At 40.6% G+C, this 20309-nt stretch overlaps 1 protein-coding gene and 1 long non-coding RNA gene across 2 annotated transcripts; one reads left to right on the forward strand and one right to left on the reverse strand.

The window, feature by feature from the left end:
* Positions 1 to 366: 366 nt before the first annotated feature.
* LOC146652861 (kunitz-type protease inhibitor 1-like) lies at positions 367 to 5312 on the reverse strand. Its single transcript, XM_085381404.1, has 10 exons — positions 4724 to 5312; positions 3424 to 3584; positions 2963 to 3104; positions 2197 to 2367; positions 2082 to 2117; positions 1867 to 1995; positions 1737 to 1787; positions 1490 to 1660; positions 928 to 990; positions 367 to 853 (listed from the first exon to the last, which is right to left on the reverse strand). Exons 1-10 carry the CDS (start codon positions 5118 to 5120, stop codon positions 672 to 674), a joined length of 1503 nt encoding a protein of 500 aa, XP_085237530.1. The 5' UTR covers positions 5121 to 5312; the 3' UTR covers positions 367 to 671.
* On the forward strand, positions 5102 to 19290 carry LOC146652862 (uncharacterized). Its single transcript, XR_014907520.1, has 3 exons — positions 5102 to 5241; positions 16472 to 16617; positions 16705 to 19290. It is a non-coding gene; the product is annotated as an uncharacterized LOC146652862 (long non-coding RNA).
* Positions 19291 to 20309: the final 1019 nt, after the last annotated feature.

Here is a 20309-nt window from a genome sequence, read left to right on the forward strand (position 1 = left end):
TATCTGTATGAAATCAATAAAAGAATCAAATACTGCATTATCTTTAGTTACATTGATAATATTTATTTATGGAAAAACAGTGGAAAAATATCGCTGTTGCTTTCGTATAAATGAAGCGGACATACCTGAGTGGCCACGATCTAATCCAGTTTACATAAAGTAAGCCTGCTCCCGAGCAGGTTTACGCTTACGGATCAGTTGCTATGACAGCAAGTCCCAGATGAGCTTCGGAGAACCGAACGATCCAAGATCACGCGAAATCATCAACAATCAAATCCAGCTAACTTACTTAGCGAGGTACGAAGAACGAACCCCTGTTTAGCACCTCACAGTAAGCAGGAAGTTTGTTTTCAAAATAAAGATCACTTTTTGTTATGTCCAAACTTTATTACTACTTTCAAACTTTTATTAAAACTTTATAAGAGCAGAAGTTAAAAACCTGAGACCAACTTGGTATTTACATGAAAACTAATAAAACCTGAGACCCAGACGCTGAATTCATAAATACTGAAACACAAAGAGCAGTAAAGACGCCGCGGACAGGAAACTGACATCACCACAGAACTCCAGCGTCCCCAATAATCAATCATGAAAACAGCTGAGAAATACATTTAAAGGACACTTAAATCAAAACAAGGCAGCCGATCGTCACGGTAACGGCACGGCTGACGTCACATGGGCTTGGTGGTGCTGTTATAAACAGACGTCTCCTCCTTGGACAGTGCTTCGTGGGTGGGGCCCGTGTTGACGGGCCTGTGTGTGCGCCTCTTGCGGGCCCTCAGGAAGCAGTAGGCCAGGATGGCCAGCAGAGACAAGATGGCCACCGACAGGATCACGGCGAGCGTGATGGAACCTGTGGAGGAGGACAGTGAGGTCATGTCCTGTTTGTACTGTAGAACAGTTGAAAGCTGAGGTTAAATCTCTCACTTGAGTCGTCGTCTACTTCCTTGTCGAAGCGCTCAAACAAACCTCTGGCGAACACATCGTTCTCTGCAGGGAAAGAAGAAAAAGCAGCAGTGAGTTCCAAAACTCATAAGCGGGTGAGCCGCTCTCTCTTCCCGTTTCCTTATCTGGAAGTCAGCGAGTTTTATGAAGTTCTGCCGGAGTGCTTACATTTCTGTGCTTCAGCACAAACTGCGTCAGGTTAGCGAGAAGACGTCTGAATGACATTGTCACAGAGTCATGTGACTGCAGTGTATGTGAGCAGTTTCTGTGTGTGGAGCTCATCTCATGAGTGAAGGGTCCTAACGTTTGATTTCCCACAGACAAAAAAATCCCAATTTTTACGTTTGTGTTAGCTGGTAGCCAAGGCAACGCCACCTTCAGCCGGCCAATAGAAGCCGCTCCCGTGCTTAGCGAGACGCTCACTTTCTTTAAGTCAGAGCGCTGCAGTGTGGGTGACGCTCAGGTTGGGTTGATCTTTAATCTGCTGGAAAGCCAGCGCTCTGTTATGAAGATTAAGTGTTTGTGTGTGCGAATGTGTGTGTACCGCCGACTTCTTTGCAGTACTCTCTGCATGTCTGATCGTCTGGAAAGTTGTTTTCGTTCCCGTCACAGCCACCGTAGGTGAACTCGTGACACTTCTGGTCCAGGGGGTCATAGTACCAGCCGGGGAATTTGGCCCGGCACGGACCGGTGCGGGGAGGCTCCGTGCACTGAGCTGAGGGGGGAGGGGTTAATTAGCATGTAGCTTGTTAGCTTTGAGTATTTCTTTAACAAAGAAAATTAAAACAAACCTTTCTTCTTGTTCACATCAATGTCCAGAAGAAGGCTCAAGGTCTGATTCACTGAGGAGGAGGAGGAAGGTCAGCTACACTCAGTGTGTGTGTGTGTGTGTGTGTGTGTGTGTGTGTGTGTGCGCGTTACGTTGGTGGCACTGGCTCTCGTCTGATCCGTCGCTGCACTGCTTCACGTTGTCACACTCCATACTTCTGTCCAGGCAGCAGCCGTTGCCACAGGTTAGCTGATCAGGACCGCACGGCGAGCTGCACACCTCTTAAAACACACACACACACGCACACACACTGAGCATCCTGGTTGTACTGTGGAGCAGAGATGAAGAGGTGCGCTGTGGGACTGACCTGCAGCGGGCAGAGTAACACTCCTCTGCGATGACACTGTGGACAAAAATACAGAAACAGTGTTACAATAAAGGTGTGTGTCTGTGTTCATGTGTACATGTGTGCGTGTGTGTACCTGTGACTCCTCTGCAGGCAGACAGACACTCTTGTTCAGACAGGAAGTTGTTCTCGTTTCCTATACAGCCTCCGAACACAAACATCTCACAGACGCCCTTTGTGATGTTGTAACGCCAGCGAGTAAATTTTGCGCGGCACGGCCCGACCTTCACCGGAGCCTGACAGTATGCTGAGGGCGAGGACAGCGTCAGTTACATCACTTCCTGTCAGACTTTTACCTACAGAAATACAGCTGACTGCAGTGCTGAAAACAAACAGGGTGTGCCACTGTGACAACACTTGCACCATTTACTGTTTTGCAAACTCCCATTTTACGGTTTTAAAGCCCGACTCTGGTCAGAGCTGCGATCAATACAGACTCAGTGAATCACGTGACCCTGAAATCAGCTGAAAGGAAGATGTCAAATAGAATTACGTCAAGTTTCTGCTGTGAGTGTGGGGGCGTCCTCTGAGCGTGCATGAGTCAGGTAATCCAGTCTGACCAGTTTAAGAGGAGCGAGAAAACAAACACCATTCCCTCCACCAATTAGCTGACTCTGCTTCTACCACACCGTTTAACTGATCAATAACACAGTGATTCAGCCATCAGCTGATCGATAAAGTGACGATAAGTGAAGACTTCAGACCCAATAAAGTCAGACTGAGATGAAACAAACTAAACGTCCTCAAAACCTAAAATTGACCAAATTCTCTATTGACTCTGGCACAGGGCTCTGCACATGCTACAGACTTATTGTTGGAATACATATCCCATGAGCACTCACAGCTGGTCTGTTGTGGGTTAAGAACGAGGACTGTGACCTTGGCATCATCTGATTTGCCGTTGGAGTCGTTGACCGTCAGCTTGAAGACATACGAGCCTGTCTGCAGGTTGGAGAGCTGCACCTGGTCAGGATAATTGGTCTCCTGCAGAAGCCCATTCAAAAATAACAGCATTTAAAAGTGAAATGAGCTGGACTCAGTCACAGCTGAATGCTGCAGAGGGACGCTGAAGAACAATTACATTCACCTGGACACACCTGCACAGACACAAGTCCTTATTTTAACTTCCAAAAACCAAGGCAGAGTGAAAACTGGACAGATTGTGAATGAGATTTGGTGGGCTGGAAGCTGCTCTGCTGAATTTTATATTCAAAGTAGTGGATACAGTGAACTACCCGTCTGTCTCCAGGTGAAGTCTCCCTGTAACACAGAAGCCCCCACCCCCGTGCTGCAGCACCTGTACCTCTATCTTTACACTGCTGTCTCCTCTCTCCAGACTCCAGCGGTAGTCTTTAATTTTTGCGCCGCTCAGCGCCACACTCTCAGTGCCGTTGAGCATCACAGTCTCTCCAGGCTGAATGGTGACATCACGGCCTGCGTTGGCGACGGGTGGATGCTTCTTACCTGGAGACAGAGTGAGGGGGAGCTGAAGTCAGATGGATTCTGAGACAGGGTCAGAGATCACGTGCATAGAGAGGAAGCGCAGCCTGAAATGATAATAATAATGGATTGCATATATAGCGCTTTTCGAGACCCTCAAAGTGCTTTACAATTCCACTATTCATTCACTCTCACATTCACACACTGGTGGAGGAAAGCTACAGTTGTAGCCACAGCTGCCCTGGGCAGACTGACAGAAGCGAGGCTGCCAATCAAGTGAGGTGGGGGCCGGCCCGGCCAACACCAGTAGGCGGTAGGTGTCCAAGGACACAACGACCAAGACAGACAGAGCACTGGCGAGGCGTTAGTCCCACAGTTACGATGGAGGTGAGCTGGTCACAGCGTTGTGCCGGTGGCTTCAGCCACAGATAACAGGCGTCTGTGCCGTGGTTATCTGTCAGCGTGGAGGGAACATGTGACATCCTGTAACACTTAATCAGCTGATCACGGCGGTCTGAGAGAACGAAGCTGCAGATCATCTTTAACCCGCTCCTCACACAGCAGAGGAACACGCCGTCTACGCGACAGCTGCTCTTCAAAAACATTAAACAGAAGCTGTGTCCCAAAACCTAGGCCACGTCCTTCGGAGGACCCGGCCTTCGCAGTCTATGTGGGCCGGTGTTCTGGGAGTCCATCCTACCTGAAAAAACATCCTATACAATGTTTCTGTGCAGACACAGTGCATGCGCACAACACCAAACACAGAATTAACTCCTTTTTCTCTCACCCATCCAGAATACTTCTTAAGGTTATGGTTATGGTTAGGATTATGGTTAGGTTTAGTCGCAAGTCACCCTCAAATTATAATGCGGGTAGGACGTTTTGTCAGAGTAGTATAGTTTCTCAGAACACCCGGTCCTGCTCCGACGAACAGGCGTGTGTGTTCTGACCTGGCGACCCTGTCGGGCTCCGAGTCTGCCCACCGACCTCCCTGCTGACACACTTGGGCCCACAGCCAATCACCCGCCTCCATCCCTCCTCTTGCCTGCATCTTCACCCCCCTGCACATGCTCAGACCTCTCTCAGCCTCCGAGAGTCCTTCTGATCCTGCTCACTGAGCAGAACTGACATCACGGAGAGTCAGTAAGCCTGAAAGTACTCACCTTCTTTCTGGGGGGCTGCCAGGTACTTCCGGTACACGGCGTCTCTGACGTAGCTCTTGTACCCGCTCTGGGTCACGAACCTGCACGCGAACCGATTCCTACGCACGCAGTTGAACAGCACGCACGTGCGGTTCTCCTCTCCGGGGACGCTCGGCTCCAGCAACGCCAGGTTGCAGTGCACTTGCCCGCAACACGCGCGCTTGCACTCGAGCTCGGAGTAGAAGCTCGCGGTGGCCAACATGACCGCGCCCTGCTTCACCGCGTCCTCCGCGTACAGCACGAAGTCCTCCTGCCCGCGCCGGAACTCGTCCTCACAGTGCGGGTCCACCGCCCCCCCGGACCGCAAGAGCGCGAAAACGAGGAGGAGGAGGGGGGAGGAAGAGGAGCGCGTGGACATGTCCGTCTGCGGTCAGTCTACGCGCGAGGAGGAAAAGACGCTCAGCTCCGATGTACCTCCTCAGGTGTGTCTCACCTGCTCTCTGACAGGAAGACAAACACCTCGCCCCGCCCCCACACAGGTGATTCTGACGCGCCGCTGACGTCAACAACAACAACAGGTGAATTTATACTGGTGTCAAGCCAGCCTCCAATTCGAGACTTGCAGTCAAGCCAGCCTCCAGTTTGTTTTACGTTCCCTGTGTATTCAAAGTATTACGGGAATGGATGTGGAAACCGGATTTCAAAATAAAAGCCAACTTCGAGTGAATTAACAGATATGTTAAGAACATAATAACATATAATTTAGGCTTTTTTTTTTTTTACAAACTCTAATGTTAGATCTATATGACACAGCCTTGTACCCTAATTGTGCCCTGTCACTATCAAGGCCATCTTATTTTGGATTTCAAAGTAAAAGCCCTGTGAATCTTCATTTTTGAACTACTCTTTCAATGACTTAATAATGCTCTTAAAAGCAAAAGTCGTATTTCCAAATACTATTTGAACTTTATATCAACACTTTCCAACCACAGTCTTTTTACAGTGATACCATATCAATATCAAGTCAGTCTGATTTTGCCTTTCATAGTAATGGCCCTTTGAAATTGTCCATAATTGACTTAATCTTCTAACGATTCAAAATGCTCTAAAATGAAAAATTCTTGTTTCCACAGGGTAATTCCACCTTAGATCAACAGTATACAGCCCCACAGTGATACCATATCAATATCAAGTCATTCTGATTATGCCTTCCAAAATAAAAGCCTTTTTAAATTGTCCATAATTGACCTAACTTTCAGTGATTTCAAAATGTTTTAAAATGGAAATTTCCTGTTTCCACAGGGTAATTCCACTCCAGATCAACAGTATACAACCTCACGATGTTACCATATCAATATCAAGACATTCTGATATTGCTTTAAAAAATAAAAGCATTTTCAAACTGCCCATATCTGAGTTGCTCCTGGAACAATTTCAAAATGCTCTAAAATGGCACATTCCTGTTTCCACAGGGTAATTCCACTTTAGATCAACAGTATACAGCCCCACAGTGATACCATATCAATATCAAGTCATTCTGATTTTGCTCTCAAAAATAAAAGCCTTTTCAAATTGTCCATAATTGACCTAACTTTCAGTGATTTCAAAATGCTCTAAAAAGGAAAATTCCTGTTTCCACAGGGTAATTCCACCTTAGATCAACAGTATACAGCCCCACAGTGATACCATATCAATATCAAGTCATTCTGATTATGCCTTCCAAAGTAAAAGCCTTTTCAAATTGTCCACAATTGACCTAACTTTCAGTGATTTCAAAATGCTCTAAAATGGAAATTTCCTGTTTCCACAGGGTAATTCCACCTTAGATCAACAGTATACAGCCCCACAGTGATACCATATCAATATCAAGTCATTCTGATTATGCCTTCCAAAATAAATGCCCTTTCAAATTGAGCATATACGGCCTACTTTTTTGACGATTTCAAAATGTTCTTAAACAGAATTTTGCTGTTTCCACAGGATAATTTCACTTTAGTTCAACAGTATACAACCTCACGATGTTACCATATCAATATCAAGTCATTCTGATTTTGCTTTCAAAAATAAAAGCATTTTCAAACTGCCCATATCTGACTTGATCCTGGAACAATTTCAAAATGCTCTAAAATGGAAAATTCCTGTTTCCACAGGGTAATTCCACCTTAGATCAACAGTATACAGCCCCACAGTGATACCATATCAATATCAAGTCATTCTGATTATGCCTTCCAAAATAAATGCCCTTTCAAATTGAGCATATACGGCCTACTTTTTTGACGATTTCAAAATGTTCTTAAACAGAATTTTGCTGTTTCCACAGGATAATTTCACTTTAGTTCAACAGTATACAACCTCACGATGTTACCATATCAATATCAAGTCATTCTGATTTTGCTTTCAAAAATAAAAGCATTTTCAAACTGCCCATATCTGACTTGATCCTGGAACAATTTCAAAATGCTCTAAAATGGAAAATTCCTGTTTCCACAGGGTAATTCCACCTTAGATCAACAGTATACAGCCCCACAGTGATACCATATCAATATCAAGTCATTCTGATTATGCCTTCCAAAATAAAAGACTTTTTAAATTGTCCATAATTGACCTAACTTTCAGTGATTTCAAAATGCTCTAAAATGGAAATTTCCTGTTTCCACAGGGTAATTCCACTTTAGATCAACAGTATACAGCCCCACAGTGATACCATATTAATATCAAGTCATTCTGATTTTGCCTTCCAAAGTAAAAGCCTTTTCAAATTGTCCACAATTGACCTAACTTTCAGTGATTTCAAAATGCTCTAAAATGGAAATTTCCTGTTTCCACAGGATAATTCCACTCCAGATCAACAGTATACAGCCCCACAGTGATACCATATTAATATCAAGTCATTCTGATTATGCCTTCCAAAATAAAAGACTTTTCAAATTGCCAAGATACAACCTACTCTTTTAAAGATTTCAAAATGCTCTAAAAGTGAAAATTGCTGATTCCACAGGATAATTTCACTTTAGGTCAACAGTATACAACCTCACGATGTTACCATATCAATTTCAAGTCATTCTGATTATGCCTTCCAAAATAATGGCCTGTTGAAAATGCCCATAATTTACCTAACTTTCAGTGATTTCAGAATGCTCTAAAAAGGAAGATTTCAGTTTCCACAGGGTAATTCCACTTTAGATCAACAGTATACAACCTCACGATGTTACCATGTCAATTTCAAGTCAGTCTGATTTTGCTTTTCAAAATAAAAGCTTTTTCAATTTGCCCATATATGACTTACTCTTGGAGCGAATTCAAAATGCTCTAAGATGGAAAATTGCTGTTTCCACAGCATAATTCCACTTTAGATCAATAGTATCCAACCCCACAGTGATACCATATCAATATCAAATCAGTCTGATGTTGCCTTCCAAAATAAAAGACTTTTCAAATTGCCGATATACGACCTACTCTTTTAAAGAATTCAGAACGCTCTAAAAATGAAACTTGCTCTTTCCACAGGATGAATCCATGTTAGATCAAAAGTGTACATCCACACCATGGTACTACTTCAATTTCAAGTCATTCTGATTTTGCCTTCTAAAATAATGGCCTGTTGAAAATGCCAATAACTTACCTAACTTTAAGTGATTTCAAAATGCTCTAAAAAGGAAATTTTCTGTTTCCACAGAATAATTTCACTTTAAATCAACAGTATACAACCCCACAGAGATACGATGTTAAGATCAAGTCACTCTGATTTTGCCTTCCAAAATAAAAGTATTTTCAAATTGCCCGTAGACGACCTACTCGTTTAACGATTTCAAAATGCTCTTAAATTGAAAGATGCTGTTTCCACAGGATAATTCCACTTTAGATCAACAGTATCCAACCCGACAGTAAAACCATGTAAATTTCATGTTGGTCTGATTTCGCCTTTCAAATTAATGGCCCGTCGAATTTGTCCATATTGTTAGCTTCATAGCATAAGTGCCTAAGTCATTGACTTAGTCAAATGACTTAGGCAATTATGCTATGAAGCTAACGATATGTGATATACTCTTTCAATTATTTCAGAATGTTTTAAAAATGAAAATTGCTGTTTCAACACATATTGGGTTTTCATTTTGAAAAGCAAAATCAGACTCAATTGATTATGACAGAATTGAATCATAAAGATGATGTAAAAGGAAGCTGAAATTGCCACTAGGTTGTAATTGATAGCACGTTTATATTTTAAGTCTGTGGAAAGATGTCATTCTAAATAAAGAAATTACAAAACAGCTTGCAAACCAACCATGACATCTTTCCACAGACTTAAAATATAAACGTACTATCAATTACAACCTAGTGGCAATTTCAGCTTCCTTTTACATCATCTTTATGATTCAATTCTGTCATAATCAATTGAGTCTGATTTTGCTTTTCAAAATGAAAACCCAATATGTGTTGAAACAGCAATTTTCATTTTTAAAACATTCTGAAATAATTGAAAGAGTATATCACATATGGACAAATTCGACGGGCCATTAATTTGAAAGGCGAAATCAGACCAACATGAAATTTACATGGTTTTACTGTCGGGTTGGATACTGTTGATCTAAAGTGGAATTATCCTGTGGAAACAGCATCTTTCAATTTAAGAGCATTTTGAAATCGTTAAACGAGTAGGTCGTCTACGGGCAATTTGAAAATACTTTTATTTTGGAAGGCAAAATCAGAGTGACTTGATCTTAACATCGTATCTCTGTGGGGTTGTATACTGTTGATTTAAAGTGAAATTATTCTGTGGAAACAGAAAATTTCCTTTTTAGAGCATTTTGAAATCACTTAAAGTTAGGTAAGTTATTGGCATTTTCAACAGGCCATTATTTTGGAAGGCAAAATCAGAATGACTTGAAATTGAAGTAGTACCATGGTGTGGATGTACACTTTTGATCTAACATGGATTCATCCTGTGGAAAGAGCAAGTTTCATTTTTAGAGCGTTCTGAATTCTTTAAAAGAGTAGGTCGTATATCGGCAATTTGAAAAGTCTTTTATTTTGGAAGGCAACATCAGACTGATTTGATATTGATATGGTATCACTGTGGGGTTGGATACTATTGATCTAAAGTGGAATTATGCTGTGGAAACAGCAATTTTCCATCTTAGAGCATTTTGAATTCGCTCCAAGAGTAAGTCATATATGGGCAAATTGAAAAGGCTTTTATTTTGAAAAGCAAAATCAGACTGACTTGAAATTGACATGGTAACATCGTGAGGTTGTATACTGTTGATCTAAAGTGGAATTACCCTGTGGAAACTGAAATCTTCCTTTTTAGAGCATTCTGAAATCACTGAAAGTTAGGTAAATTATGGGCATTTTCAACAGGCCATTATTTTGGAAGGCATAATCAGAATGACTTGAAATTGATATGGTAACATCGTGAGGTTGTATACTGTTGACCTAAAGTGAAATTATCCTGTGGAATCAGCAATTTTCACTTTTAGAGCATTTTGAAATCTTTAAAAGAGTAGGTTGTATCTTGGCAATTTGAAAAGTCTTTTATTTTGGAAGGCATAATCAGAATGACTTGATATTAATATGGTATCACTGTGGGGCTGTATACTGTTGATCTGGAGTGGAATTATCCTGTGGAAACAGGAAATTTCCATTTTAGAGCATTTTGAAATCACTGAAAGTTAGGTCAATTGTGGACAATTTGAAAAGGCTTTTACTTTGGAAGGCAAAATCAGAATGACTTGATATTAATATGGTATCACTGTGGGGCTGTATACTGTTGATCTAAAGTGGAATTACCCTGTGGAAACAGGAAATTTCCATTTTAGAGCATTTTGAAATCACTGAAAGTTAGGTCAATTATGGACAATTTAAAAAGTCTTTTATTTTGGAAGGCATAATCAGAATGACTTGATATTGATATGGTATCACTGTGGGGCTGTATACTGTTGATCTAAGGTGGAATTACCCTGTGGAAACAGGAATTTTCCATTTTAGAGCATTTTGAAATTGTTCCAGGATCAAGTCAGATATGGGCAGTTTGAAAATGCTTTTATTTTTGAAAGCAAAATCAGAATGACTTGATATTGATATGGTAACATCGTGAGGTTGTATACTGTTGAACTAAAGTGAAATTATCCTGTGGAAACAGCAAAATTCTGTTTAAGAACATTTTGAAATCGTCAAAAAAGTAGGCCGTATATGCTCAATTTGAAAGGGCATTTATTTTGGAAGGCATAATCAGAATGACTTGATATTGATATGGTATCACTGTGGGGCTGTATACTGTTGATCTAAGGTGGAATTACCCTGTGGAAACAGGAAATTTCCATTTTAGAGCATTTTGAAATCACTGAAAGTTAGGTCAATTGTGGACAATTTGAAAAGGCTTTTACTTTGGAAGGCATAATCAGAATGACTTGATATTGATATGGTATCACTGTGGGGCTGTATACTGTTGATCTAAAGTGGAATTACCCTGTGGAAACAGGAAATTTCCATTTTAGAGCATTTTGAAATCACTGAAAGGTAGGTCAATTGTGGACAATTTGAAAAGGCTTTTACTTTGGAAGGCAAAATCAGAATGACTTGACATTGATATGGTATCACTGTGGGGCTGTATACTGTTGATCTAAAGTGGAATTACCCTGTGGAAACAGGAAATTTCCATTTTAGAGCATTTTGAAATCACTGAAAGTTAGGTCAATTATGGACAATTTAAAAAGGCTTTTATTTTGGAAGGCATAATCAGAATGACTTGATATTGATATGGTATCACTGTGGGGCTGTATACTGTTGATCTAAGGTGGAATTACCCTGTGGAAACAGGAATTTTCCTTTTTAGAGCATTTTGAAATCACTGAAAGTTAGGTCAATTATGGACAATTTGAAAAGGCTTTTATTTTTGAGAGCAAAATCAGAATGACTTGATATTGATATGGTATCACTGTGGGGCTGTATACTGTTGATCTAAAGTGGAATTACCCTGTGGAAACAGGAATGTGCCATTTTAGAGCATTTTGAAATTGTTCCAGGAGCAACTCAGATATGGGCAGTTTGAAAATGCTTTTATTTTTTAAAGCAATATCAGAATGTCTTGATATTGATATGGTAACATCGTGAGGTTGTATACTGTTGATCTGGAGTGGAATTACCCTGTGGAAACAGGAAATTTCCATTTTAAAACATTTTGAAATCACTGAAAGTTAGGTCAATTATGGACAATTTAAAAAGGCTTTTATTTTGGAAGGCATAATCAGAATGACTTGATATTGATATGGTATCACTGTGGGGCTGTATACTGTTGATCTAAGGTGGAATTACCCTGTGGAAACAAGAATTTTTCATTTTAGAGCATTTTGAATCGTTAGAAGATTAAGTCAATTATGGACAATTTCAAAGGGCCATTACTATGAAAGGCAAAATCAGACTGACTTGATATTGATATGGTATCACTGTAAAAAGACTGTGGTTGGAAAGTGTTGATATAAAGTTCAAATAGTATTTGGAAATACGACTTTTGCTTTTAAGAGCATTATTAAGTCATTGAAAGAGTAGTTCAAAAATGAAGATTCACAGGGCTTTTACTTTGAAATCCAAAATAAGATGGCCTTGATAGTGACAGGGCACAATTAGGGTACAAGGCTGTGTCATATAGATCTAACATTAGAGTTTGTAAAAAAAAAAAAGCCTAAATTATATGTTATTATGTTCTTAACATATCTGTTAATTCACTCGAAGTTGGCTTTTATTTTGAAATCCGGTTTCCACATCCATTCCCGTAATACTTTGAATACACAGGGAACGTAAAACAAACTGGAGGCTGGCTTGACTGCAAGTCTCGAATTGGAGGCTGGCTTGACACAAGTGAATTTATGGATCCGACAGGAGAGCGTGAAAAACATCACACATTCAAAGATAAGTAAAGGTGATCCCACTAAGCCCAGCGTCACAGACTCTCACACAGACGTCACTCTGTCTGTGACGCTGGGTTTAAGAAACAAGAGCTCAGTTAAAAACATGTTTATCGCCATCTTCTGTTAGTACGGAGCATGTGGTTGGCTAACAGACTCATATTAGTTTATGTTAGCTAACTAGTGACAGAACCAATAGCTCAGAGGAAACTAAACATCAGAGTACGAGGATCACTGTAGTGCTGCAGCAGTGAGGCGTTAAACCAGGATATACTGTACACTTTACCTTCTGTGGCAGGAAGTGTCTGTTCGCTGTTTGGCTAGCTACATGGTTATGGTTGGGTGTTAGCCTAATTAGTTGTGATGTTTGCGTTTGTAAAGCACTTTATGAGGACTGTGGAGCAGAGCGCGGATTTATCACTAATCAGTAAAATCGTTTCTAAATCAAGTACTGATTAATCAGTGCAGTACGATCAGTCAGCATTTCACACTCTAACCAGCAGGGGCACTGCAGCAACACCTGAAGCGGGCCAATGAGAGGCGCAGCCGGAAGTTAAAAGGCAGATGGTTTATGTGATTTTTACTGATTATTTGTGATTTGGATGATTTTCAGGTAAAGGAACGGAGTTTTGGTGGAGTGTGTTTTTTTTCCCCCCATCTCACTTGATTGCTTCGCCAAACTCTATTCAGAAAAGATCAGATTTCAGTTAAACGTGATCAACTGAGCTCTGTGATCTAAGATAGCTTTTATAGTTTTGGATGAAGCAGCAGGATTCCTACTTTAATTCAGCTCACTCTGAAACCGACATGGAGAAAGGTTTCTTAGTACAAAGCGCTGATGAAGATGTGATGATGCTAATGTTTTGATCCACTTTGAACGAGCAGAATTTGACGTTTCTATGAGCAGGTTTGGCAGGTCAGAGTTCAGGTGAGTTTCACCTTTTTTCACTTACAAATACTGATGTTGACTTTAAGTGATAATAAAAGCCGACAAGAGCAGGAACCCGTTTAACAGTTTTTTGCCTGCTAATGATTTAATTGAGATTACAGTTTAAAATGTTAAATATGTTTATTTAAAAATAGAAAAATAATAAAATTTTCACTTTTAAATATCTCAAATAAAATGCATCTTTCTGACACTTCAATTATAGTTTTATTAATTGTTTTTATCACTTTGACCTCTGACCTGCATGACATTTGATTGGTTGGTGGCTGTGTTACAGTTTTACTGTTTTAAAAAATGAAAAGTGTTTTTGTTTGGAGTTATGAAGCCTGGCAGGACTCCTCTTCATTGCTCTGGCTCTGACCTGTAAATGATTTTATTTCAGTTTAGTTTTCCAATAGTACAGTGAAATTGTAAGACTGTCCCGCGTCAGCACTACGGCTGTGTCCCAATTAAGAGACCGCACGCTTGAAGTACGCGCACTATGCGTACTACGTACGGTGCGTACTATAAGTACGAGAAGTGCAGAAGTGAGAGGATTGTGAAATGGGACGGTCTAGCCTTCATGGCGTTGTTCAGGTTGCCTAGAAACGTTACATACAGCATTGTGTGACAGACATGAAGGAGAAAAAATGTTTTTTTGTTAGTTCATTTTTGTCATGACATCACTGTGATTAGTTGAGTATCTGAGGCTGAGACCACGGGACTGTAAAACATGATTGTTGGGCTTCATTTCTGTGTGAACAGTCATTTCAAGATTAAATAACAATTAGCTAATGTTGTTCATGAGACTAAAATCATCTCACTGTGGTAATGTAAATATAATATGGCCAATATTATATGTATTGTCAGATTATTATGATACATATATATATATATATATATATATATATATATATATATATATTACAGGATATATTACAGCAGTGAGCTTGAACTCTGGGTCAAAGATTCAAGTTGCAGTTATTTATATTTCCTGTCACCTAAAATCTTCACTCAAAGACAAGCATTTTTGACAGTGTATGTACAGATGTATTATACATAAGAGACAAATATTGTTCGTTTAATTTGTTGGCATTATTACATTTGGCTCAATGCTTACATATATGTGTAAAAACAAAATGTAGGAGCTATGAAAACTGTTGCTGATAGAATGAAGAGTAGACTGATATATTAAATATTCCTTTATTGGGTGAGAAAATCAGACCATGTCATAACTGCTTTAAGTCATACAGAATAGATATCAGAGCCTTAAACAGGCTGGCTTCTGCTAAATGGGTCAAACTGGGCAGAAAGTCTACAAACACATAACATCCTTATAGAATATGATGTAACACTATAGATCAACTTACCTCAGAATATATAAAGCATATAAACAATTACAGTAATATGATGCAACAAACACAGCAGTACTACTAATCCAAAATACTCAAAGCTTCATAGAACTGAAACAAACATTTATCTTTAGCTCCATTCTGCTGCTGATACATACTTTAGGTTTCTGAGTATTAAACTTGTTTCTGCCTTTCATAGTGTGTAACTTGAAGGCCCTGAGTACTTTCTCCCACACTGAAAACACTGGAATGATAAAATTATTTGAACATTACCTAATAAGACTGATTCAGGACAGACAATTAGTTATGTTAAACTTTTCTAGCAGTCCTTCACAAACAGGGAACAGTCTGTCTATTCTCTCCAGCTGTCAGCTGCTGCTGGCTCTTCCTCCTCCTCTTCCTCACACACTGCTGAGTTTGTCCTGGTGGATCATCAGGGGTGCAAAGCCTCACAGATGATGTGCAGCAGTGGGTCCCTCAGTCTGTCGTCACTCTGGACACTTGCAGTTGTCACACATGGAAATCAAATGTGTGATAAGCTGCAGGATTCAAACACAAGTGTGACTTATAAACACATGTTCATACTTTTATTACACAATCAGAGAGAAAGAAACAGAGAGAGAGTGCAGGACAGACAGACAGGTGACAGTCTCAGGTGTATACACTGCTACAAAACAGCACAAGAGAAGGAGGATTTAGTGTTTGTGTTATTACGAGTGCTAAACAAGAAGAGTTCCCAGATGGTACAGTGGACACATGTGTGACTCCTGTGATTAAAGCATCTTTCTATCAGCTTAACGAGTGAACCATCAGCTCGTTCAAACACACGTTAAAGTCCGTTTGGCTCGACACCACCGAACAGAGGCAGCAATATAACATAGCTAACATTAACAGTGCAGTGGATCCTGCTTGTGCCGTGATATTCAGGACCGCAAACCGAGCAGCATCACTGACTTTCAGCTTGTTTGTGGATATATGACTGACTTTAATTATCCATAAAATCATCACATTCTCTGTAAGATTAAGGTCAACTATATATATTTTTTGAAGTAGAGGCTTTAAAACCAAGTTAACGCTGAAAGTACAAACATCGCTAATGTCACATAACTTTGCAGACATGTGGCCAACAGTAATGTTTTAATGTTCTTCGTTATTAAACATTCGCACATAAATAAGTGACATAATATTCAGTACTTACTTTTGACAGTTCACTCTTCGGCCGCTCCCTTTTGCCGTCTGTTGTATTTTGCGGCAAAATTATCCACACCCACCGCCATGCTATGAATTGTGGGATATATGGGACCACGAAGCGTGCACCGGACCATGCTTGATATTTGGGGAAATCGACGGCGCATTTGGAGTATGCATTTGAAGTACACTTCGAACTGGGACAGCCGTCGTCGCGTAGCGGTGACGTAATCGCACTTGAAATGCGTACTCCAAGCGTGCAGACCCTGAATTGGGACACAGCCTACATAAGACACGAGATGACACATCACAACACAAGACAGTAACTTAAGTAATAAAAAGAGGTTATTAGAGGTTATTCATCATAGTTGTTATTGATTATCAATTGGTTTGTGTCCTCCAGCTGCAGGTGAATGATGGTGGAGAAGGTGACATACTCCAAAGAGCTGCTGCAGCGATGAGGTGGGGGGGGGGGGGGGGGGGGGGGGGAGCTGAGCTTCGAGGAGCTGCAAGCTGAAAACTACAATCAGGAGCAGTTGGAAGTGGAGGGTGAGTTCACTGACCATGCGATGCTCATGAGGTGTTCACTGATTGCAGGTTTGAGTTGATCAGCTGATTAATGTTTGTGTCTTCCAGAGAAACTGAAACCTCTGAGCGAGGAGGAGGAGCTATTTGTTGGAGTTGCTACCTCTGATTTTGGAGTAACCCATGGGTGCAGGAACTCATGGCCTCAAATGCCAGTTTCCTGCAGGTTTTAGATATCAAGCTGGGTCAACACACCTGAATCCTGAATGAACCTGAATGATTAGTTAATTACCAGGCCTCTGGAGAATTTCAAGACATGTTGAGGAAGTAATTTATCCATTTAAATCAGCTGTGTTGGATCAAGGACACATCTTAAACCTGCATGACACTGGTGCTCGAGGCTTGGAGTTGCCTACCCCCGGAGTAACCTTTGGATGTATTCGAGTACATTAGAGTTCTCAGAGTAACTGTGGCTCTCCCTGCAGCTGCTTCCTGTCTCCTCATGTGGACCTCTCACCGGTGCTTCCTTCCAGATATACGACGAATTCCAGTCATATGCTGCAAGGCCTGCTGGATAATAAACATACACCCTGCTCTCTGCTGCCACCTACTGTGTGCACCAGAAACACTTTTTGTTCTGCACGTGTGTGAAAAGATGCTTACCGTAGTTTGAAAGGATTAAGTTCCTGTTTCCTGCTATCCATATGTCAGAGGAAGAGGACTGCTTACATCTTACAGTTACAGTCAATTCCTTCTTTTGAAGAGTGCTCCCTCTCATCTGTTTTGATTTTTATTAAAGCTTCAAACAATAAATATTACATCAAATTCACATTATGTTCCTCAGAATTCACTAATTAAGATTAGTTTAAGAAATCATTTAACAAAATTTATTTGATAGGAAAAATGTTATTGTTTGTTAGTCTCATCAGAATTTCTAAACAAAAACAGAAGCATATTTATATTAAGAAAGATGAAATTTCAATCAGATGATCTGCCATAAAATGTTTCATCATACTCCTGTTACCTGTTTCCTTTCGTCCTGCACAGGTGCAGTCATACAATGTGTTTTGGGCTTTTATTGTGAAAAGGACAGGAAAAATGCATACATCCAGGACAATCGAGTTTCTGGTATGGGTCGGCACGTCTCTGGGTGCATTCAGAAGTCAATGTTTCTCAGGCAGGTTCCTCACGCATAATCAGAGCTGTTCCAAACACTGAGGAAAGGAGCTTCAGTGCTTCTTCCTTTATAGCTCTGTTTAGCAGAGACACTGGACTATCCTAGAAGTCCTTTGCTGGATTGCAGTACTTGGGATTCATGGTTACTTCAGGCCATGTCCACACTGATACATTTTTGTTTGAAAACGCATCTTTTTCTCTCCGTTTTGGCGTTCTGTCCACACTCAGATGGTGTTTTTGTTCAAGGAAAATGCAGTGTTTTGAAAAACCCTCTCCAAAGCAGATACATTTGAAAACGCCATTTTTGCATGGCAGTGTGGACAGCAAAACCAGAGCCTTTTCGAAAATGATGACAGATTTTAGTCATGTGATGCAGTCATGTGACCAATGAAACTAAGATAGCGGAGGGCATTATACAGCGGTTGTTTTGTTTGCGCTCAATTTTGACAGCCCTATTAAAGATTATTATCAGTTTGCACATGCTCCAGATAGCTGTGGGGCTGACTCACTACCAGACTTTTGTGTTACAGCAAAAACTCCACCTCATCGTTAGTCCATTTTAAAAACTCAGTGATGATGGAGGAAAACCTAATGAGGGAGGAGGAAAGACTGTCCACTGGAGGACGGAGTGTGAAGGAGAGCACTGCAGGCCTGCTAACCAAAATGAGCCAGTGTGAGCTCGGGTTCAGTGTTTCTCTCTGAAAACAGCGAGACACATCATATAAATGAGAGGAAGCTGAAGGAGGATCGATTCCAGGGGCGGTTTTAGCCCATTTTTGGGGGTGCTTCAGTTACTCTTTATATAGTTAGGTAGGAGTTCCAACCTAATATTATAATGGATTGGGGAGATTAAAATTAATGATATATTTTTATGTGGTTCAGCCACAACTCTACTGAAACCTCAGCCAGTAATAGGTAGGCCAACTTTTGGACCGTCCAGTTGTCTGTATGACTGCCGCAGTACGTGCACCACATTTGCACACTATCAGAAAGTGCCAAACAGCCCTGATGGAGTGAGGAACTGTAAAGAGAAGCAGAGCGCTCTGTTTATAGTCTAAAAATGTTTTAAGCTAACTTGTTTCAAAGATTCTGTACAGCAGCTTTAAATGTTTTCCAAAAGCACACATACACTTACCTTATCAGTGTTTCTCAAACTTTTTACAGCGTGTACCACCTGAGAAAAACGTCAAGCTGTCCTAAGTACCACGATGAAAGCATGACACTCAAATCTTACAACACAAAATTAGTATCTCCAGTAAAGATTTTTTCATACATTGTATACATTCTACCACAGGCAAAGCTGCCTCCATTTTTATTTTAATATTTTGTAATAATTTATTTGTAATAATTTATTCTGTTTTGGGAGTGTTTTTATGTATCTGTATTATATTATACATACACATTAAAAGTGAAAAAATACACTCAGTTTACTTTTTACTCACTATGAGCATCATTCATCATTTTCCCCCAGTAATTAAGGTTGTGATATGTATTTTTTTTTTAAATTCCAATCCATTCTTCTTTTGCAGCATTTAAATAACCTTGATCAGATTTGATGGTTTTGTTACAGACTTTTCAAAAAAGTGTTTTGCTTTTCTTTCACAAATGTGGGGATTAAATTGTGTTAAAATGTACAAAACAGTGATGTCATGTTTTGTGACGAGGACCCAGGCACAGAGAGACTTGATGAATTTAAGAATCTTATGATTTAATAAAGAAATTTGCAGACTTGCACAGAGATGGTAAAATTATGATGACTGATAACAGAGACGAAGACAACAGATGATGAGGACAGGGAGGAACAGGGGTTTAAATGCACCAAGGAGACAGTCATAGAGAACTTGGGACAACTGGAGACATTTAAGGATGCAGGGACTGACAGACACGGGGAAGACGTCTCATCGTGACGAGTAAAGTCTATCTTGCCTGGCTGGGCAGCTCTCTGGGTGCTCAGCACCCCCAAAGCTCTGATCCTAGAATCGCCCCTGATCGATACGCTTTTGATTTAAGAAATAACACATTGAGCACTGTTCAAAAGTCTGAGGATCAGGACTCAGGTGAAGCTCAGATTTACCCAGAGGAGAGCTGCATCATTACAAACTGCACTCTGTGTGAACAGCTGACACTACGACGTGCAGAAAAACACAAATATTATTTACCGTTAGATCACGAGCCATTGCAGTTACTATGCTTACTGTGACACGTGCGTGAATATGTTCAGTCACAAGCTGACTCTGAGCCTCTTCAGTAACATAAAGAATTCTTTGTGCTCTGCCGACGTCAGTAAATGTGACCCTAAATGTTTCTCTATAATGAAAGATATCTTCACAGGCTGCCGCCATCAAACAACAGGGTTGGAACAAAATGCACATTTTACATTACCGCAGTAATGTAAGATGTGCATTTTGTAGTCCATCTTCTGCACATTGTAGTTTCAACATGGCAGACATCCTAAGGTGTTGTTTGACACTGTGATGGCATGCCACACATGGTAAGCTCCACACCTCACTACCCGTTGATTCGCTTTAGTTTAATTTACA

The sequence above is a fragment of the Rhamphochromis longiceps genome, linkage group LG15 (assembly GCF_057381845.1).
Source record: "Rhamphochromis longiceps isolate RC_006_pf linkage group LG15, R_longiceps_female_GT1.1, whole genome shotgun sequence".
Lineage (NCBI taxonomy): Eukaryota > Metazoa > Chordata > Actinopteri > Cichliformes > Cichlidae > Rhamphochromis > Rhamphochromis longiceps.